Source organism: Schistocerca nitens, chromosome 1 (assembly GCF_023898315.1).
Source record: "Schistocerca nitens isolate TAMUIC-IGC-003100 chromosome 1, iqSchNite1.1, whole genome shotgun sequence".
In the NCBI taxonomy this organism is placed as follows: Eukaryota; Metazoa; Arthropoda; class Insecta; order Orthoptera; family Acrididae; genus Schistocerca; species Schistocerca nitens.
The window spans coordinates 358,600,441-358,621,036 of NC_064614.1; the positions used below are offsets into that span (position 1 = coordinate 358,600,441).

Genomic DNA, 20,596 nt, shown 5'->3' on the forward strand with positions numbered 1-20,596 from the left:
AGACTGCTCGGCTTTATACCGCGCGGCGTGTAGTAGTTCTGTAGAGATGAAGTCGTTGCACATGATAGACTACTGTGGAAAGCTGCACCAAATCAGTCTTCGGGCGGAAGAGAAAAGCAAGGGCGTACCACATGAAACGCTGCCGTATAGTAAAGCGCAGTGGTGGTGAAACTAAGCTCCGAGTTCATGACATCTTTAATCGGCGGTACATGTTATGTAAAGGGACGAATCATGTCTAGGTAGTAACTTTGAATGAATCTGCCGCTTGGACATTTAGAAATGTTTGATCGGTGCATGGTGTTTACACGGCACTTTCTCACGTTACAAAGATCTGATTAGGACACCTTCTCCGCCTGTTAACTTAAATGGCGGTGTAACATCGTCGTCAAGACATGGACTCGAAATGGTGCGTCCAGTATGCAGTTGCATCTGTCACGAATAACTCTGGTTTGTGAGACGAAGCAGCTTGTCTAGTAGTGTCGAGTCGCCCGCTACCTTAGCAGGAAATGTCATCGGCCTTATCTTCCCGTAAGTTGAAGTGAGTCATTATCGGTGACGAGGAGTGAGGGAGGGGGGTCTCTAAAGAATGAGAGGACGTACGAAATAGACTTCCGCTGCCTTGTTTCGCTTCTGTCAGACCGAAAACTGAAGAATGACCTTGTGGTTTAGGAACAATGGCCGACAAGAATAACCGGCGACGCAACGTGTTTCCACGTGGCCTCATGTCGCTAATTAGTTGGTCATGATGCGCTTGCAAGATCTCTGACGAGCTGAGCATATGTACGCTCAAATACATTTGAAAACAAAAGAAAACGAGGAAGAAGATCGGACAGGTTAATCATATATATTTCTTTGCATGTCTGAAGCGACATACCCCGCCAGTTTTAGCGGGACACACAGATTAACGTGCACTCCAATCGCCGGTACAATCTTACATTAACAAAAACTGACATACAAAACACAGTTGCTTTTTCTTTAAGGAAACTGACAGCAGCACACAGCAGGAGCAGTGGAATATTTGCACCATCACTCGTATAATCGATCGCAAATAGTGTCCGTTCGAACTATAACAACAAGCCCGTTGGTTAAGTATTAGTTCAGTCCTACGATTCTGCGAGTGTACGGCTATACTCCGCGAACAACCTTATTGTGCTTGGCGGTCTTTTCGCAAGACACGTGTAGGAGGGAGGAAGATACTGGCTGATTCTTTCAGGTAAGCACGCTCTTTGAACCTAAACAATAAACCACCTCGTGACGCAGAACGCCTCTCTTGCAGGGTCTGTCGCTGGAGTTGGTTGAGCATTTTGGTGACGCTATCGTAAACTAACTAAGGAGGAGATTAGTGTTTAACTTCCCATCGACAACGAAGTCATCAGAAATGGAGCACAAGTTCGGATTTCGGAAGGAAACCGGCCGCGCCCTTTCAAAGAAACCATCCTGGCATCTTATGAGGCTATTTTGGGAAATCACGGAGAACCTCAATCTGGAAGCCCGGATGTGCGTTTGAACCTTCGTCTCTCGCATACGAGCCCAGTTTGCTAACCACTGCGCCCCCTCGCTTGGTGCTAACTAGCGAACTGTAACGAAGCGCGATGCTCTTATTTACATCTTCTCTATTTCCTCAAAAACCTCCAAAACGGGAAACAAAGCAGACGATTACCACTGAAAGCATCTCCAGCACTCATTTTATGGAACAACACATCACAGCTTACAGGAAACTCTTGCAATACTGTCTCTGTGAAACAATTCGACAGGCACAGGATGTACTTCAATCTGAGGATGACTTCTAAATTGGCCAAGCAAACAAAAAATGAAACGTGCACTTGAATTTTAGACGAGATAGTGTGAAGATGCGATGAGTGATCGTATGACGACTGACAAACACCAACTTACAAATTTTGATTATGTGACGTCTTAACTTTCAGCTGCCGAAATTGGATCCTCACCCTAATAATACTCTAATCACGCTTCTCGAAGCTGCTGCTCGCAATTATCGGCCGCGGTGGTCTAGCGGTTCTAGGCGCTCAGTCCGGAACCGCGCGACTGCTACGGTCGCAGGTTCGAATCCTGCCTCGGGCATGGATGTGTGTGATGTCCTTAGGTTAGTTAGGTTTAAGTAGTTCTAAGTTCTAGGGGACTGATGACCACAGATGTTAAGTCCCATAGTGCTCAGAGCCATTTGAACCTCGCAATTATGAAATAACCAACGTTTATTATTGTTTATTAACGAAAGTTAAAAGATTACGACGTTCATCCACGCACTGACGGGATCGCTATTAATGAATGTACACAAAGAAGGCCAATACGAAAGACGAGTGGAGCGAGACAAAGACATGCTGAAAATCCAGAGATGCCAGAACTTGACGCCAGCTATTCCGCGAAAGCCTGCTTAGAAAGTTTCAAGAGACAGTCTCAAATGCGGAATCTAGGAATGTACTACAGCCTGGTATGTATGGCTCCGGTAGGACCGCGAAGACAAGATTAGACTAACAGCACAGTGCACAGAGCCATGGCCAGAAGCCTCAATTAGTGGTGCAATGGGAAGTACCCTCTGCTATGCACTGTGTTTGCCGAGTATGGATGTAGATGTAGAGAAAAGCTGTAATCGGAGAGTGAGAAACTATGCTCGTTCCATATTATTTCGCACAACGCTGGCACAGATTCGAAATGTGCTCCTCCGTGTACGATTAAGGAAAAAAAAAGATAAAATAAAATATTGCCAACCCAGTGTGAGAGCCAGGTAGAGCGTCCCTGACTGTAATCCCAGGCTGCCGGGCCGGCCTTGACGGGACTGGCTCCGGTGACGCGCGTTCACACAGTTCGCAGTCGGAGCTCAAGAGTCCGCGAGAACTGCCTTCCAGGAACTGTGAATGATACGAGTCTGCTCACACATCTGGCGTTCGCTTTCCTCCTTCCGCAACACATTTCTCATAATTTATTGATTTATTCAAACAGTCTCTTAGTTACTGGGGGGTGTGCGTCCGTCTGTGTGTGTGTGTGTGTCACAGGAAATAGGGGATTATCTGCGTCAGTATTTTTAAGGCGTTTACTGGCGCACTACAGAATGACGTGGAGATTCGCCAGGGAAGGCAGCGTTTTTCCCTTTCCTTCATTGACGCCTATAAGATGCTGATTCGCGGTAAACAGTATATTCGAAACCATTACTGAAGAACTAATAGTAGCACTGAAGCGCTTCTCTGTATTGTAAAATATGAACAGAATTCTAAATAACCTAAGCTCAAATCTTATTCTGGTAGCCTCTTCAAATAAATTATCAACACAGTAGAATTAGAATGAAATATAGTTCCTTGGTAGGTGGTCCATCAAGCGCATTCTGTTTCCTCTTGTGCTGGCTCTGGCTCTGAGCACTATGGGACTCAACTGCTGAGGTCATCAGTCCCCTAGAACTTAGAACTAGTTAAACCTAGCTAACCTAAGGACATCACAAACATCCATGCCCGAGGCAGGATTCGAACCTGCGACCGTAGCGGTCTTGCGGTTCCAGACTGCAGCGCCTTTAACCGCACGGCCACTTCGGCCGGCTCCCCTCTTGTGCTGTTTTAAAAATATAACCTGTGCTGTGTCCTCCATACGAGGGTCAAGCTTACACAGAGAACGCCAAGCTGAAAGGCCATCCCGGAAAGAAGCGCACACAGCACGGACTGTGTTATGCTTCCGCCTTACGTCACACAATAGGTTAACAGGATATAAGCGGACGCACGGCTCCACTCAGCGAATGCTTTGTTTATTTGTTGTTATATCTTTGCAATTTTCAAGCTGCTAGGTCAGTTTCGTTATCGCTGCCGTGCTGTTAATCATGGCTGCCCCGCTGTCTGTTTGCACCAAAGAAGAGCAACGTTCAGTGATCCGTATTTTGTGGTCGGAAGGCGTATCAGGGGCCGAAATTCATCGCAGACTTTCGGTACAGTACGGGAACTGTGTTGCCACAGCGGAGTGTGTACGAATGGATTGAAAAATTCCGAAATGGTCGCACAAGTGTTACGCACGATGAAGGAGACGGACGACCGTTTATCGTTTTCTACTAAGGAGACTGCCTACACCATGCTTGTCCGTCCTCTTTTAGAATACTGCTGCGCGGCGTGGGATCCTTACCAGATAGGACTGACGGAGTACATCGCAAAAGTTCAAAGAAGAGCAGCACGTTTTGTATTATCGCGAAATATGGGAGAGAGTTTCACAGAAATGGTACAGGATTTGGGCTGCCCATTCATTAAAAGAAAGGCGTTTTTCGTTGCGACGGAATCTTCCCACGAAATACCAATCACCAACTTTCTCCTCCGAATGCGAAAATATTTTGTTGATACCGACCTACATAAGGAGAAACGATCACCACGATAAAATAACGGAAATCAGAGCTCGTACGGAAAGATATAAGTGTTCGTTCTTTCCGCGCGATATACGAGATTGGAATAATAGAGAATTGTGAAGGTGGTTCGATGAACCCTCTGCCAGGCACTTAAATGTGATTTGCAGAGTATCCGTGTAGATGTAGCGCCACAAATGAAGTAACCATTGAGCGTTTACGTGAAATGATTCTCTTAGACAGACGATTAACTATTGAAGTGGCACATTGCCTGAAAATTAGTCACGGTTCTGCCTACAAAATCATCCACAACACATTCTGGTTTCATGAAGTTTCTGCAAGATGGGTCCCAAAACAACTCACACAGTTGCATAAACAAACGCGCTTGGACATCTGCAAAAAACATTTGGATCGCTACGATAACGAAGAGAACAACTTCTTAGACAGGATCATTACTGGTGACGAAACATCGATCCATCATCACGAGCCGGAGAGTAAACGGCAGAGTATGGAACGGAAACATCCAAATTCGCCGTGCGAGAAAAAGTTCACGACCCAAGCGGCCGCAGGAAAACTGATGCTTACGGTTTTTTTGGGAGGCAAAAGCTCCAATACTGGAACATTATGGGGAAAGGGGCACAACAATAAACAGTGAGATGCTTACTGCCAGGCTAAAGCCTGGAATTCGAAGGAAACGCAGAGGATTCCTGTCAAAATTGTTGTGTTGTTGCACGACAACGCCCGTCCGCATACTGCTGCCCACACTGCTGAAACCCTCCAGAAACTCAAATCTGAAGTACTGGATCATCCTCCATATAGTCCCAATCCTGCTCCTTCCGAATATCACTTGTTTTGTCCACTCAAACAAGCATTAAGGGGTCGTCGGTTTGCCTCTGACGAAGCAGTGAAAAAAGCGGCGCATTCCTGGCTCGTAGCTCAGCCGAGAACCTTCTTTTATGAGGGCATCAGGAAGCTTGTACAACGAAGGACTGAGTGCGTTGAAACACAAGGAGACTATGTCGAAAAATGATGTTCTTGTACGTTTCCTATTTGATTACAATAAAATTTTATAACTACTTTGCGGATAATAATTGACCTACGCTCGTAGTTCGACAGTATCAACACCGCGCCTCAAGTCTGCATCAGGACTTCTCTACCGCCGCCGCCCACAATAACCCAACTGCAGATGCTACTAGTCAAGTTGTCAATGTTCACTGGATTGAGAACTAGACCAGTGGTCAGAGATGCATCAGTGCAAGTTCATCTTGTACTACACTGTCCAATTACAGGAACATCACCACCTGCCAAAAGCCTAAATAACCACCTTTTGCAGTGCGAGACGTGTAGGAAGAGAGTGAACTTGGTTTCACGTTTGAGGATCCATGGTACGAACTGCCCGATCGAGATGGTTCCACAGCCTCTCGAATGGGTTTAAAACCAGAGAATTAGGTGGCCAGGGGAATACGGCAAACTCATCCTGGTGGTGCCAGCTGCCTCGTGCGGCGTTCAGGAGTGATCACTACCGAAGTGGCGTCAACTTGAAAGACCTGCACCAGGCGAACGGTTTACCCGACGGGAGGCCCTAGCCACACGACATTTCATTTTCACTACCCTAAATGACAAAGGCGCTGTATCAAGGAACTGCTGATGAGTCGTACACGTGTCATCTGCTCCTAAAGAATGAGCTTTCGTACCCAGCGAATTACATGTGCTAATGTAGAGTGCCTGGCGGATACTGTGAGGGATACATTTAGCCGTGCTTGGCCATGTATTACCTCTTACCTCACGCGTAAAATATTCACGGAGGCTTATTTCACCTAATTGTTTGCTGGGAACTCAGGAGCACTCTACTTACGACTGAAAACGTCGAAATTAAAATGAGTCTAAATGAAATGAGAAGTTATACTGTTTTCTCTTTAACATAATCTTTTTTTTACTCTATGCCAAAGCTTACTACAGAAAAAATGAAAGCTAACGCGAACTCTTCATTAGCAGTCTGCTGTGACAAAATAACAGGTAAAACTTTCACAAAGACGCACAAGTGTCAACGGTCGTTCCTGAAGAACACCACAGCAGAGTGAAACAGAGGCGTTGAGACGATTTGAACAATAAGACCCGTAAAATTTCATTTTGTGCATTTTGAAATGTACAAACCCTGTCAGCCACTTGCTCAATTGTCTTCACCCCCTTCATTCCAAGCTTCCTATCAAATTCAGGATTTTTTAATCTGAAAAGATGAACAAAATCATTTCAAAGGAAACAGTATGAACGAATATCAACAGGAAGTTGAAGTTAAAAACTAAATAATCGATCAGTGGAATTAAACTGTTAATGTGAACACCATTCCTGATTTGAATTTCTCGTTTACGTTGTGTTGGTTCCTGATAAAACCTTAAGCCAGGTATTAATCATGCACTGAAATAAAAACGATTACATTAATCTGTTCGTACCGTGTGTTACATATTTTTCACCCTTTCCTGCCTCTACAGTTTCCTTCAAACTAGAGAGTTTATACATTTACATCTCACACCGCAAGCCACCTAACGGAGCATGGTGGAGGTTACATCTGGTACTACTAGCTGATTCCCCCCACCCCCCTTTTCCACGTGCGAACTGGTAAGCGTCTGTATTAGCTGTAATTTCACGAATTTTCTCGTCGTGGTCATTTCGCGAACTGTATGTGGGAGGAAGTAATATGTTGTCCGACTCTTCGCGGAAAGTGCTCACTCAAGATTTCAACAGCAAGCCTCTCCTTGATGTGCACAACTCCTGTCTTGTAGCGTCTCTTACTAGCGTTTCTTGAGCATCTCTTTAACGCTCTCGCACCAGCTGAACGAACCCCGTGACGAAACGCGCCGCTGTTCGTTGGGTCTACTTTATTTTTTTCTAACAATCCTACTTGGTAAGGATGCCACGCTGATGAACAATATTCAAGATGGAATACGAGAAATATTGAGGTTATGTAATGAAATACATGACTGTGGTGAATGGCCTGAGGACTTCCTGACAACGGTAATGATTCCATTACCGAAAAAACAAGGAACCAAGATATGCAGTGAGCATAGGACAATCAGCCTCATTTCACATGCAGCCAAAGTGATGTTAAGAATAATTAATAAAAGACTTGAAAAAGTAATAGAGGAGAATCTCGGCGAGGAGCAGTTTGGCTTTAGACGGAATACGGGCACCAGAGATGCAATAGGTCTCCTACGAATCTTGGGAGAAAGGTTTATTGAAAAAGGAAGAGACCTATATATGTGCTTCATCGATTTAGAAAAGGCATTTGACAATGTGGCTTGGCACAGGCTGGCGACTATAATGAGGGAAAAGAGAGTGGACTGGAAAATCAGAAGACTTGTAAACTCATTATATCTTAACCAAAAAGCCTCAGTTAAAGTGATAGGAGGGATGCTGTCTATCACCTACTCTTTTCAAACTCTACTTGGAAAATATGATTCACCAATGCTCATTAGATGACAAATGAGTAGAAATTGGAGGAAGAAGAATAGTGTGTTTGGGGTTTGCTGATGACATGGTCCTTCTAGCCACAGGGGAAAAAGAATTACAGGATTTGGTGGACACCATTGAAGCTAACGGAAAAAATTATGGAATAAAAATTAACACAAAGAAAACAAAAGTATTAGCACTAGGAGGAAATAAAGATATAAAAATTATGCTGAATGGAGAAATACTGCAACAGATGCAAAATTTTAAGTATCCTGGAAGCAGGATAGACACCTACTGGAAGTGCACCACAAAAATTAAAACAAGGATAGCAATGGCAAAAGAGGCATTTTATAAGAAAAGGAGAATTTTCTGCAGCGGTCTGGACAGAAAACTCAGGAAGAGACTCATAAAATTTCTTGTATGAAGTGTTCTATATGGCGCTGAAACATGGACTTTGAGGAAGAATGACAGAGAGAGGCTGGAGGCTTTTCAGATGTGGAGATGGCGGAGGATGGACAGAATAAGTTGGATGGACAGAGTAAAAAATGAAGAGGTACTGAGAAGAGTGGGAGAGAAAAGACAGTTACTAGATGTAATAAAAAAGAAAAAGAAATTGGATTGGGCATATATTAAGAAAGAATAACGGACTGATAAAAACAGTTTTGAAGATTATGTAGAAGGGAAAAGGAAGCGAGGAAGCGATTTCAGATACTGGGTTACGTGATGGACGGTACAACATACAGTAGCCTTGAGAAGGAAGCAACGGATCGCAGAAAATGGAGAGGCAAAAAACCTGCTCATATAGCAGAAGACTGATGATGATTCAAGAATAGATAGGCCTAAAAGAGGTGCCTTGTGAGCTGCAAACGTTAATATGACGATAATATATCACGCTACTTTGCGTATTCTCTGCATTTTACATCGCACCCTGTGCTTAGACTAGATAAAATACGACGGAAGGTTTGTTTCAAATCGCTTCACTGCCACGGCAGCGTTTGCCTGTATGATAGGCCTACTACGTCTCTGGCGGAGACCACCTGCAGGCCGTAGGCAGCTGAACGACTCACAAAAGCAGAACCGGGAAACCCCCAGCTACCTGCCTGCAGGAAGGGCTTGTACCGCCCCATCTAGCCGTGTGTGCCTGACCCCTCAATCTGGCCGGAGTACCATGAGAACGCAGGGCGAGTCTTCCCGTCATTCAGCTTCATAAAATCCCGCGGATTCAATGAAAAAAAAAAATGTGTCAGAGACATCACGGAAACACGTGCTCTCTGGAGTCCATCCTCTTTCTGAAATATTACTATGCGGTATGATGTTTTGACCAGAGGGTCATTCCACGTCAAATTATCCAGAAATTTTAGGTAATGACACCCATAGTCACGCAAATCCTTTGAAATGTTGGGTAGTGTAAGTTTACCTAGATGTAGTCACATTTCCAAAATGTAAAAGTTGCAGGTCAATTACTTTTTCACTTATAAAAAAAATGTTCAAATGTGTGTGAAATCTTATGGGACTTAACTGCTAAGGTCATCAGTCCCTAAGCTTACACATTACTTAACCTAACTTATCCTAAGGACAGACAAACACACACACACACACACACACACACACACACACACACACACACACACACATGCCCGAGGGAGGACTCGAACCTCCGCCGGGATCAGCCGCACAGTCCGTGACTGCAGCGTCTGAGACCGCTCGGCTAGTATCGCGCGGCCTTTTCACTTATAATAAAAAGAAGTTTTATAGACTCAGGAATTCAGGCTTTCATAGAAGAAAGCCTTTACAATTTAAAAATGCAATAGTTCCTACAGTTTTTGCAGTGGAAGCTTGAATTTTTTTTTTAATTGAAGAGGAAGATTTATATTTTTATAGTCATGCTTGTTGCAGTGAATATCCATCCCCTACATCTCAGAAAAATTGTCTATAATTTCTTTTAAACAAAATCCATGCATGGACATTATAATTTTTTAAGGTATTGCCACCTTACAGATACCTTAGAAAAATTTACAATATTATTATAAATATTCCATTGTGCCACACAAAAAGAATCCGCTTGTAGAAATAATGGAAAGTGTGAAAACCAACGTTACTGTAAAAGAAATATTGAAGTTGCTATTTCATGACGGTCATGTCACCGCTGAATTGCGGAAGTTGGCTACACTGGATTTCCCTAGCAACAAATCAAATCTGAACACTTTTTATTGCATCATCCAGTTCCTTTATTTTGAGTCCTGTGTTCATTGAACATGCAGTTCTGAGCTCTACTACTGAGTTGTACCCCGAGTCAATTATTGGTTAAAAATTCAACTGTTGCAGTTTTTAACTATTCACTTCAAAACAAAAGTAAGTCTCCTAATGTTACAATAATAATGTGAAATACTTTTCTAATGAAACAATGGGATAGAATGATTTTTCATTATGTGATTACTTTTTAGGTTACACCAATCTTATTTTCAACTATTTGCGACAAATATTGGTTTTATGACTGAAGCAGTATGGAAAGTACAAGTAGGCAGTGTTTTCTTGGGCAGTATCTGCAAGATTTATGTGATAATGCCTTATCTGAATATGACTGACGGAGCACGCCGAAAAAGTTCGAAGAAGGGCAGTTCCTTTTGTATTATCGCAAAATATGGGAGAGGGTATCACGGATATCATAATTATGCAAGTTGGGGTGGCAATCATTCAAACAAAAGCGAAATCTTTTCATGAAATTTCAATCACAAGTTGCTCCGCTGAATGCCAAAATATTTTGTTGCCTCCCACCTACATAGGCAGTAATAGTAATAAAATAAAAGAAATCCGAGCTCGCACGGGAAGATTTCTTCATTTTTAATACATGCTCGTGGAGAGTGGAACGGTCGAAGAAGTCCGAATGTGGTTCTACAAATCCTGTGTCAAACAGAATTGCAGAGTAATCGCGAAAATGTAGTTGGTGTAGAATTGGTATATCTCCCGCTCTACTTGTACAGCGAAATGAAATGCTTTCACAAGGTGCATTCCCGCTGGGTGCTTGTAAAGTAGGCTACACTCCAGGCACCTGTTTAAAAACAACGCGAAGTTGAAGGCCAAATAACAGATTGCGCAGTCACCGACACAAGGACAGCCCCATCTGCGGCGGGCGTTTCGCGGCCGATACGCGTGAGACAATAAAACGGGGACATGCGTGCTCAAGAGCAGTACGTGTTGCGCATACTGTGCGGACGTCTTTCACTCCTCGCGGGGTACACCGCTGGAAGCAAAACGTAGTGATCGGAGCGTGCGCCGACTCTTCAAAGCTAGGCGAATGGCACATTCACTGTCCACTAGAACCGGAGTCTTTAGTTCCGCCGCGAACAGATTTACGGCGCAGTTGGGTTCAGTACAAGGTCCGTTCTGTCTATCATCTTCAAGTGCTAGCCCTACTGGCGGTTTCTTCAACAAATCCCCAAGCATTACTTGCAAAGTGAGCCAAACCTCTGCCTTTAACAATACCGTTTCCGACAAACGTTTTCTGCTCCTCCTCACCTCCCTTCCCTTACCTTACCTTAAAGTTACCGGTTAGACAGGCAAACTAATTTATATGCACGTATGCGCTCAGCCAGGACTCGCCCTATACAGAGCTGCAGTCCAACACATGTGCACACAATACAGTTTCTTCATTCAGTGAGCAGCAGAACGAAAAATGATGCGAAGGAAATAAAACACGGCATTCTCCCACGCTGATTATCCAACCAACGGTTCTTTTGATCCCAGTTATCATTTCGCGTCCCTCTTTCTCATATTCAAATTAAAAGGAGGTCATCCGTGCCAGACAATTTCGTCTTCACCCATGTCCCACTTGCCAGCTCTCGCCGAAGTTAGATGAAAATGTATGGCGCAACGGCCTGGTGCAAGTCTTTCAGTTGGTCGCCCCATCGGCGTCTTGCGTATCCGAGCCAAAGGAACCCGGTGTTCCCTGGCGGTTATCTAGCAAAGTACTAACCGGGCCCGACGTTGTTCAACTTCCGTGATTGAGCGAGATCCCGAGTCTCTCTTTCTTTCTGCGAAGCATGCTCAGAAAGTAAGTGTACTGTGACCATAACGGGCTGTTGTTTTTTGACAGTTGGTAACACTTAGCAGTGGAGGGGGATGCTCTGACCAGAGCAAACATCGCAGGAATACGGTAGCAGGTCAATTCACGTTACACCTACGGAAACTATTTTGCGAATCAAAACGGTTTATGGTAAAGGTGTAGTGAACAGAACGAGTGTGTGCAATTGATGTAGGGAATTTAGTGGAGAAAGAAGAAATATCCTTGGTGAACAGAAGAGTGGAAGAACTTCCTTTGCGACCGATGATGTGCAAAATAATCGCGGAAACTGTTCGTGTAGCCCGCCGATTAACAGTGGATTAAATTTCTACGTTATTACCAAAACTCTACTGTAACAGACAGTCACAGAAACGTTGGGATACCTGAAACTGTGCGCGAGATGGCTCACAAAACAAGTGATAGAGCAGCACAAGAAAAATCTGATCAATAGCGCTCGTGAGATTGTTGGCGACTTGAATTGGAAGGTGAGGATTTTCAGAGCTCTGTTGTGTCTGGAGTGAAAAGCCTGACACAAAACGACAGTCGTCACAATGTCACACCAATCCCCCACATGATAAAAAAAATCACAATTTCGGACAAAAAAATCATTGCCTCAGTGTGTTTGGGCCAAAAACATTTTTGGCCGAATTTCAGTCTCCGGGGGCGACCACCAATACACAAAGATATTGTGAGACCCTAAAAAACTCAAAAGAAGCATTCAAAACAAAAATCTGAGGGTATGCTGACGAGAGGAATATGCTTTTTGTTGCACGATAACACCCTTCTTCACACACCTTTAGCCAGCTGGGCTGGGCTGTTTTGAGGTAAGAGACCAAACTGCGAGGTCATCGGTCTCATCGGTTTAGGGAAGGACGGGGAAGGAAGTCGGCCGTGCCCTTTCAAAGGAACCATCTCGGCATTTGCCTGGAGCGATTTAGGGAAATCACGGAAAACCTAAATCAGGATGGCCGGACGCGGGATTGAACCGTCGTCCTCCCGAATGCGAGTCCAGTGTGCTAACCACTGCGCCACCTCGCTCGGTCTTTAGCCAGCAAGACGCTCTTTGGCTCATTTGGTTGTGATGTTCAGACCCCCCCCCCCCCCAATCCACTGACTTGGTGCTCTCTGGTTATGATCTTTTCACATTCCGGAAGACACACGGGTGGAATTAAATTTTCAACAGGAGATAAGATGCAGAAAGACATTCTGAAGTGGGGGAAGGAACTCGCTGGAGAGTTCTCCGACGACGACATAAAGAAGCTTCTGCCACCGCCAATTACATGCACTGGATGGGCTGGTGAGTTTGTGGAAAAGTAGTCAACAAGTGTATCAACAATATCTTCTAATTGTTTTCGAATACACTCTGTAGAAACAAATATCTACTACCTTAACCTTCTGAACATGCCTCGTATGTGTTTTTTGGTTGTTTTTCCTTAGCTGTTCTGTGTCGGTTTCAGAAGACATCCCTCTAATTCCAAGAACAACTCAGATTCCTTTTTACAGAGAGCGGACAGTCACCTGGGCGACCACGCTCATCTACCAAGCCGGCATGTGTTCAACCAAGCCGCGCCTTTTAATGTGTGGTACGATACCTAATGAAATCCCAACCACTTTTGTTCGGTCACGAAATGAATTTTCAATGTGCACCACAAGTTTTGCACACTGAACATTTGTTCTGTGACCGAACGAAAGTGGTATACAATGCAGGGAAACGTTTTTGACTATGTCAATACAAGCATCCTTGACAATGTATTTCATTGCAAGAAAACTGCTAATAGAGAATGACATTTCACAGCAGCTCCCAGGAAACCAATGTATAATCTATACTAATGAAAGCGTGAAAAAAAAACCATCTGATGATGAATAGTAAAAAATTCGAAAGCGGTAACGGTACTTTTTGAATAATTTAACGCGAAACCAATTTGTGGTTCGTTACTGTACACCATCAACGATTTGTTTTATGTAACAACTACGATCTCTAACCATGTCTATATATGACAATTGTAAAAAAAATTTGCCACATCCAGGAAAAAGAGGACATTGTACTAGATGAGAAATTTTAGAGAAACGAGGAACTAGTTTCGAGTGTTTGCTCATTCGTATGTGCACAATAGACGTGAAACCATCATTTTCGTAAGTAGTATAAAATAGAAATGCTGTTTCAAACTCTGTATGGTTTGTAATTTCTGTTTTGTACTACTTACGAGAATGTTTCCACATTAAGGGCAAACGTTTGAAATGAGCAGGTAACGCGGTTTGTTGTATTAATTTAAAATATCTGCGTGGTAGAAATGATGCCGTTCTTTAAATAATAATGGTGAGACTGTTAGGCAACTAGTTCAGCGAGTTAGCGGATAAACCTTCAATATCCAAAGAAATAAGATCACAGTGCATAGCGCTCTATTCAAATAACTGATTATTTCTTGCAGGAGATAACTTTCCAACGGATACCTTTCTGGATTCGTGCACTTCTGACGTGGAAGCTCTGAGCAAGAATAGCAAGATGCAGATCGAGGTGTGACATTATCGAGAAAGCCTTCAGCAGCAATTGTTGCTTACTGCAGATAACAGATGGTATTTCGGGGGGGGGGGGGGTCCTGTGTTTCAAGCAACGGTACTAGGAAGACACCGCTCTTAAGGAACAGCAACCACTGTATTTCCATTGAAATAACTTGTCGAGTGGTAGGGGCCATCAGCCAGCCAATCTTAGTTCTTTGTCGGGCGCCACATACTCGCTGTATTGCCTTTTTGTGTATGTACGAGCAGTGCCTTGTGAAGCGTGGCTGGCTGCAAACTGGCAACACTGGCCCCACCCCCACCCCGTAATTGCAGTCTATCGTAATTCAATTTACGAAAGCAATGTTTAAATCGTGGACCGGCCTTTCTGGATTCAAACGTCACATCTCACCCAGTCCGTTATACTGTTGCATATTGGCTGCCATGTGGCATCCTCGTGCGACCATGACAAGGTCAATGCTAACGCAAAATATTTCAGTTTCGGCATCGCACGATTTGGGCTAGCAACAATTCAAATTACGCTCGCACTCGTTATGTCAGCTGGCAGAAGTGGGCCTGCGAGCATGCGTAGCATTTGTAGCAGATACATAGCACGAAACATCGGCCGTGTGTTAATGTGCTGAGCGCTAGAATGTTGGCAGTTCAGGGTATAGCGACGGCGCCATCTGAGATGCCCATAAGATGCCGCGACGCTGCGTGCGGGGGCCATAGTAACGCATGGGAAACACCACGAGAAACAGAAGGGTCCGTTATCGTCTGCCTTCCACTGCGCAAACTTTGCACTTGTAATTGTGCTATGTTCTGTCTTGGACTCTACTCAGCTCATAGCCATATTCCCACGACAAAGTTCTTATTCGATGAGTCAAATGAATGTTTCAAGTTTTTACTTGAGTTTAGCAGGTCCCGATTCCGCATCTCTGTTGAGTCCAATGGCATTTGCACCGGCTGTAACAGGCGCAGGTATGCTCTTTCTTCGTCTACTGCTGCCTGTTTGGCAGTTTTTATTATTTTCTGAGGATCAAGCTGTTTGAGAATGTCACAGATTCCTTTGCAACCTGTGGTTGTAGCTATTATCGGCAATTGTCTTGTGCATGCTGACGAGCATTTTAATAGTGAGAATGATCTCCATACTAGCGGTTACGTTTCAATCGTCCTCACAATAAAAACCCCAAAATCTGTCCAACGTGGTCTGTACATTACATACGAAAACACCTCTGTAAGACAAAACTGTTAAGGCTTTCGTGGCCACTTGCTGACAAACTGCCTATTGGCTTCTGTCTCGGGTTCTTCGGCCGACGTTCATCTAATGATTTTTCTGACGTTTCGCCAGCACGAGTGGTTCACCACCGGCAATGGAGGGTGAAGCTTTGACAATGCCAGCCACTGGTGCTGGCGAAACGTCAGAAAAATCATTAGATGAACGTCGGCCGAAGAACCCGAGACAGAAGCCAATAGGCAGTTTATCACCTTTGTAAGAGTTTCTGAACGACGTGATCGTCGCCCTCGATTGTTAAAACTACTCGGCTTGTCTGACATTGTTGACTATTTGACAAAAAGGGAGAACTAATGACTTAGTGCTTGCACTGGAGCCACAGACGATCATACCGATGATACTGCGTTAAGGGCAAGGAATTCTACCATTACTCCAGCCGAAATAGTCTGGCAGCTAAGCAAAATGGAAGTTGCAGCCGCAGAGCCTACTCTGTTTATTTTCGTGTGTCTCAGCCACTATTGGCGAAACATTCTACGCATTATCAATGAACCCGAATATTAAAACAAGACAGAACTGCAGCGACAACAGTTACTGCTGTATTGTGGCAGCATACCGCTCTCCCGGCCGTTGTCAGTTTTCCAGACCGTACTGCTGAATACCAGTAAAATGAAGACTTTCATTACTATCCGCACCGTGAAGAATTTGCAATCTCTTTGTGCCTTCCCGTAGGTCCACGAAATGTGCTTCCTTTTGTCCTCAAACTTTTTCGGACGAAATTAATCTTTTCACGTCATTAGAAACTCTAGGATAAGAAATCAGTTTGCATCAAATACTGGCGACTAATCACTTCCAATGTCCAGTTTTTCCAACACTGTCACCTCTTCCCGTACCAAGAGGAAGACTGTAAAATCAGTACCTCGCAACTCTCTGAAACGGAATGAGTCATCAGCTATTGCATAGCTTTCTAGAACAAAGTGACCTACAAATCATTAGAGACCATTCTTCTTCTACGCATCTTCCTTAGCAACTACGTCCACTACACTATTGGGCGGCATTACAAATAATGTCCAGAATATATGAGAGAGAGAGAGAGAGAGAGAGGGGGGGGGGGGGGGGAGAGAACGACTGCTTGTATGCTTCTGCACGAAGGAAGTTTACTATCTTGTTTCTTGTGGATGGGCAAGAAGGGCGCTAATGGGAGCTCTCAGATTCAACTGGATCTTAAAATTGTCAAAGTACATTTTAGTGAGGTATGAGACGCCTTACCCTAACGTTTGGCGGTTCAATTTTTTTAAGCATTTCGTTGCTGTGTTGAGAGGTGACTACGCCTATGTCCATTCACATTGCCTTTCTTATATACTTTACGTCTATTGGCCACCATTAAAACAACCTCGACTAAATCCCGTTCTTCGCAGTTTTGTATAGACAACACTAGTGTCCCAACAAGCATTTTTTTCTCTAGCCTCAGCTTCCCAACACCATGCCAATGACTACACGCAGACTCGACGCGACACAGCCTGCGTGGTATTTCCACATGACATCAATCATCTTGGGTAGGTAGCCTCAACGTAAACGAAAGATACAGATGACTGTAGTTGTGATGAATTTTTAAGCAACCAAAGGCTTACAATTTTATGCTTCGTCAAGTACATAATTTTGAAAGATCTGATCGCTAATTCCTGAATACACGTAGTCTGCAAATGTGGTTCTCCACAGGGCAAACACTTGTGCGAAAATGCCTGTAGTAAGCGAAATGTCGTGGTACAAAGACACACACAAAGATATTCTTTGGTTGAGTAAAATATGTCGACGTCTGCTCTTGGGATAAGTTTTGTTACTACGCAACCAGAATGTCTCAAAACTGCTGCAACACTGCAGGCATTTAAATACAACCGGCAACAATGACTGATTGTCGCCAACAGTTCAACCCCAGAATTCAACTGCCTTCACTCTTCATCTTGTTGCTACATTGAAAAGGTAAACTAGCTTTCTTTGATTTACAGCGAGTTTGTAATTAACTACTAACATAATTCAGTTGAGTGTCTGGAGGCCGATGTTCCAGTGACACGGCGACAGTTACACAAAGGCTGCACTACCACGAACAAATAAATGAAAGTTGCCTTGTCTTTACACACCTTACCCCACTAAAGCATCTAACCATGTACCCAGTAGCCAAAACGATATTGCTAATGCCTGCCTTAAGCATTCGGTACAATCGTACATAGCTAAACGAATTCGGCAATGCACTCAAACAATGGACTTCCTTCTGGCACTCATGTTTGAATTAATAACATTTATAGCTGATAGTGTAAACCCGTAAACAAATATTGGCTGAATAAAATCCTGGCAGGATATTTCAAATTTGTCGTTTCTATGTGTAAGGATGAGTGTGTGTACTGACATGCGAATCAATCCTACTGGTATTGTACATCCGGAAATACGGAAACGGCTGTTAAATAATTCCTTAAACCTGCATTCCTGTAACAAAACTATGTTAAGACTGTTACAGACACACCGAATTATGATTAACGAGAGAGACGGGCAGGAATTTCGAACCGATATGATCTTTCGAGCTGTTTATGCTGTCCTCCACTTGCGTTACGAATTTTACTTTTTACACCACTGAATAACTGGGCGGGAATTTCTTTGAACTTACATAACTAGCAGCTTATATAATTGTGGAAGGTTCTGAACCTAGATGATTATATATCCATAAATGTGCGTTCAATCTTGACTGCACTACATTTACAGGAAATATACGCGGACACACACACACACATATGCGCATTTTGTTACACTTCGTGACACGTCTCGAGACTGTTGTTCAGTCTTCGGACGTTGCGGATTATTTGTATATACAAGTATTTATCTTTCCGTACTTGGGCACTCGTATCTAGCAACTTCGGCACACTATAATTTTATTACAAGACGGCATACTTCCACCAGAGCAACTCAACCCGCTGAAAGCAGGATTTACAATGCCCGAAACGTGTCGTGCAGTGGAATGAAACATGTACGAAATGCGAAGAAATTGAGTATTGCGCTTTTTTATCCTCGTCAGCACTTTTGCCTCATTGTTTTACTATTATTCTGTTTAAGATATGTTCGAAATTAACTCTTACAGCAATCTCTAAGTACCTGTTTAAGGCTTTGGTATCTTAATCTTGCGCACTCACGCAATGTACATACATTACGCAGTGCCCACATTTGTTTTCCTCGTCGTATATTTTAAACGAAATTGCACTTGGGGCCAGCGTACAATTATGCCCATACTTTAATGTACAGACGGGAGGCAACCAGTAGAGACGTATTTAAAAACCACACGCATGCCGTAAGTGAAACTCAAACCCGTGACCTGCGCTGTTAAGGTGCACCGGTAGCACGAGACCACGCAGGTCGCCGCTTGATCGTTGGTGCATAGCCACATACTTAAGTATCACGCGAACAAAACTACCAATTGTACCAGCCATGCCGTTTTGGGCCACGTGTATTATTCTTGACGATAGTGGAACCGCCGCAACGCACTGCTGAGAAAAGCGTTTGTTTATTTATATGGCACTGTTTAGCTCACGGTGGTCTAAGGAACCAGAGTGTTGCATCAACGCCGGCAGGGTTGCAACAGCGGAGGCTGTATCGTAAATGCAACGGCAACAACTACGTTATGCGAGCGTCGTCGGGCACCTTCCAACGGTCGAACCAATGAGGAGGAGCCGGCCGTTTCGCAACAGGCGATGCGCCGGCTCTACAGCTAGGCGGCAGGGCTCGCTCACACGGGCAGTGCGCGCGCACGCTAGCACACAGTCGCACACACTTACTGTTGGTCTGTGGCGGCGTCGCCTCCGGCCTCGGGCTCGGCAGCTGCGTCATCGGCGGCGGACTGCGCGGCCGCCTCCAGGCGGCGGCGTCTCTCGCGCTCGGCGCGCGGCGTCGGCGTCAGCCCCAGAGCCAGCAGCACGTCGATACCGTCGCCGCCTCCGCCGGAGGAGCTGACGTCAGCGGCGAGGTCTTCCTCGGCGGCGGCGGAGGTGGCGTCGTCCGGCGCGTGCGGCACTGCGCGATCGGGGACGGCGCCGCGGCGCAGGCGGGAGCGCGGCGGCAGGCCCAGCAGCTCGTGCTGCACGTCGCGCTCGTAGCTGCGCGCGGAGAAGTGCAGCGAGCAGACGCGCGCCGTGCTGGCGTTGAAGGTGCCGTCGCGGCCGCGGCCGCACGCCGCCACCCAGCGGCCGCGCGCCTCCGCCTCCGCGGGGAACCGGTGGTAGCGCACGCGCCGGCCGCGCGTCTTCCGGTGCGAGTTGCGGCACGTGGCCACTGCGCACTGCGGCATGGCTGCGCGCGCGCTGCTGCTGCTCGCCGAGCTACTGCGACACGCAGCGGCCGCCCTAGCGCCGGCAGCCGCCGCCATGCACTACTGCCCGGCTCGCGAACAGCGCTCTCCTCTGCTGCCCCCTGGCGGCCGGCGCCCTAACTGGCCCGCCTATATGTGTGTGTGCGAGTCCCTTATCGCGAAACGCTCGCCGAACGCGATACCCCGTGACGTCACGCGCACGGACCCTCCACGCTACGCGCCGCAGTCGCCGCGGGAACTGACTGAGCGGCTACGGCGGCGTGCAGTCCTACCCGCGCTGAGCACCGCGTGACGTCACGCACACGACCTGCCTCCTGGCGGCAGCTGCGCCAACTGGCGCCGCTCGCTGGCGGCTGTGCCGACGCACTGCTGAGCACCGCGTGACGTCACGCGACTCTGTTGCCCCCTGGTGGGTCTTCCGACAACCGGCGGGCGGGGTCACGTAGGCGTTCACGCAAGAATGAGTCACGCTACGCCTACATAGCGTCGAGAAGGAAATATCAAACTCAGTTTACAGCGAAACTCGGCAAGTTCTGTTTCCGTATGCTATCCGGCATGCTTGGTGTCAGTTACGTTCGTGATTATGTCGTCGTGCAAATGAAAGATGCAATACGAATTATATATGTTGTCTTCTTTGTTTCTCGTCTGTTACGTTCATGACTATGTCGTCGAGCAAATGACAGATGCAAT

General features: G+C 45.4%; 2 protein-coding genes across 2 annotated transcripts in view; both read right to left on the reverse strand.

Annotated features, from left to right (window-relative positions):
• The window catches only part of LOC126248864 (uncharacterized), a 582,306-nt gene extending 562,718 nt beyond the window's left edge, over window positions 1-19,588 (reverse strand). The window contains exon 1 of the mRNA XM_049950309.1: window positions 19,377-19,588. The gene's annotated coding sequence lies outside the window, so the exon portion shown is untranslated. The remainder of the gene's footprint in view (window positions 1-19,376) is intronic.
• A 24-nt stretch (window positions 19,589-19,612) lies between these two features.
• On the reverse strand, window positions 19,613-20,226 carry LOC126248872 (uncharacterized; the record flags this gene model as incomplete). Its single annotated transcript, XM_049950321.1, has 1 exon — window positions 19,613-20,226. A coding segment is annotated over exon 1 (351 nt), but the record flags the coding sequence as incomplete, so codon positions are not given.
• Window positions 20,227-20,596: the final 370 nt, after the last annotated feature.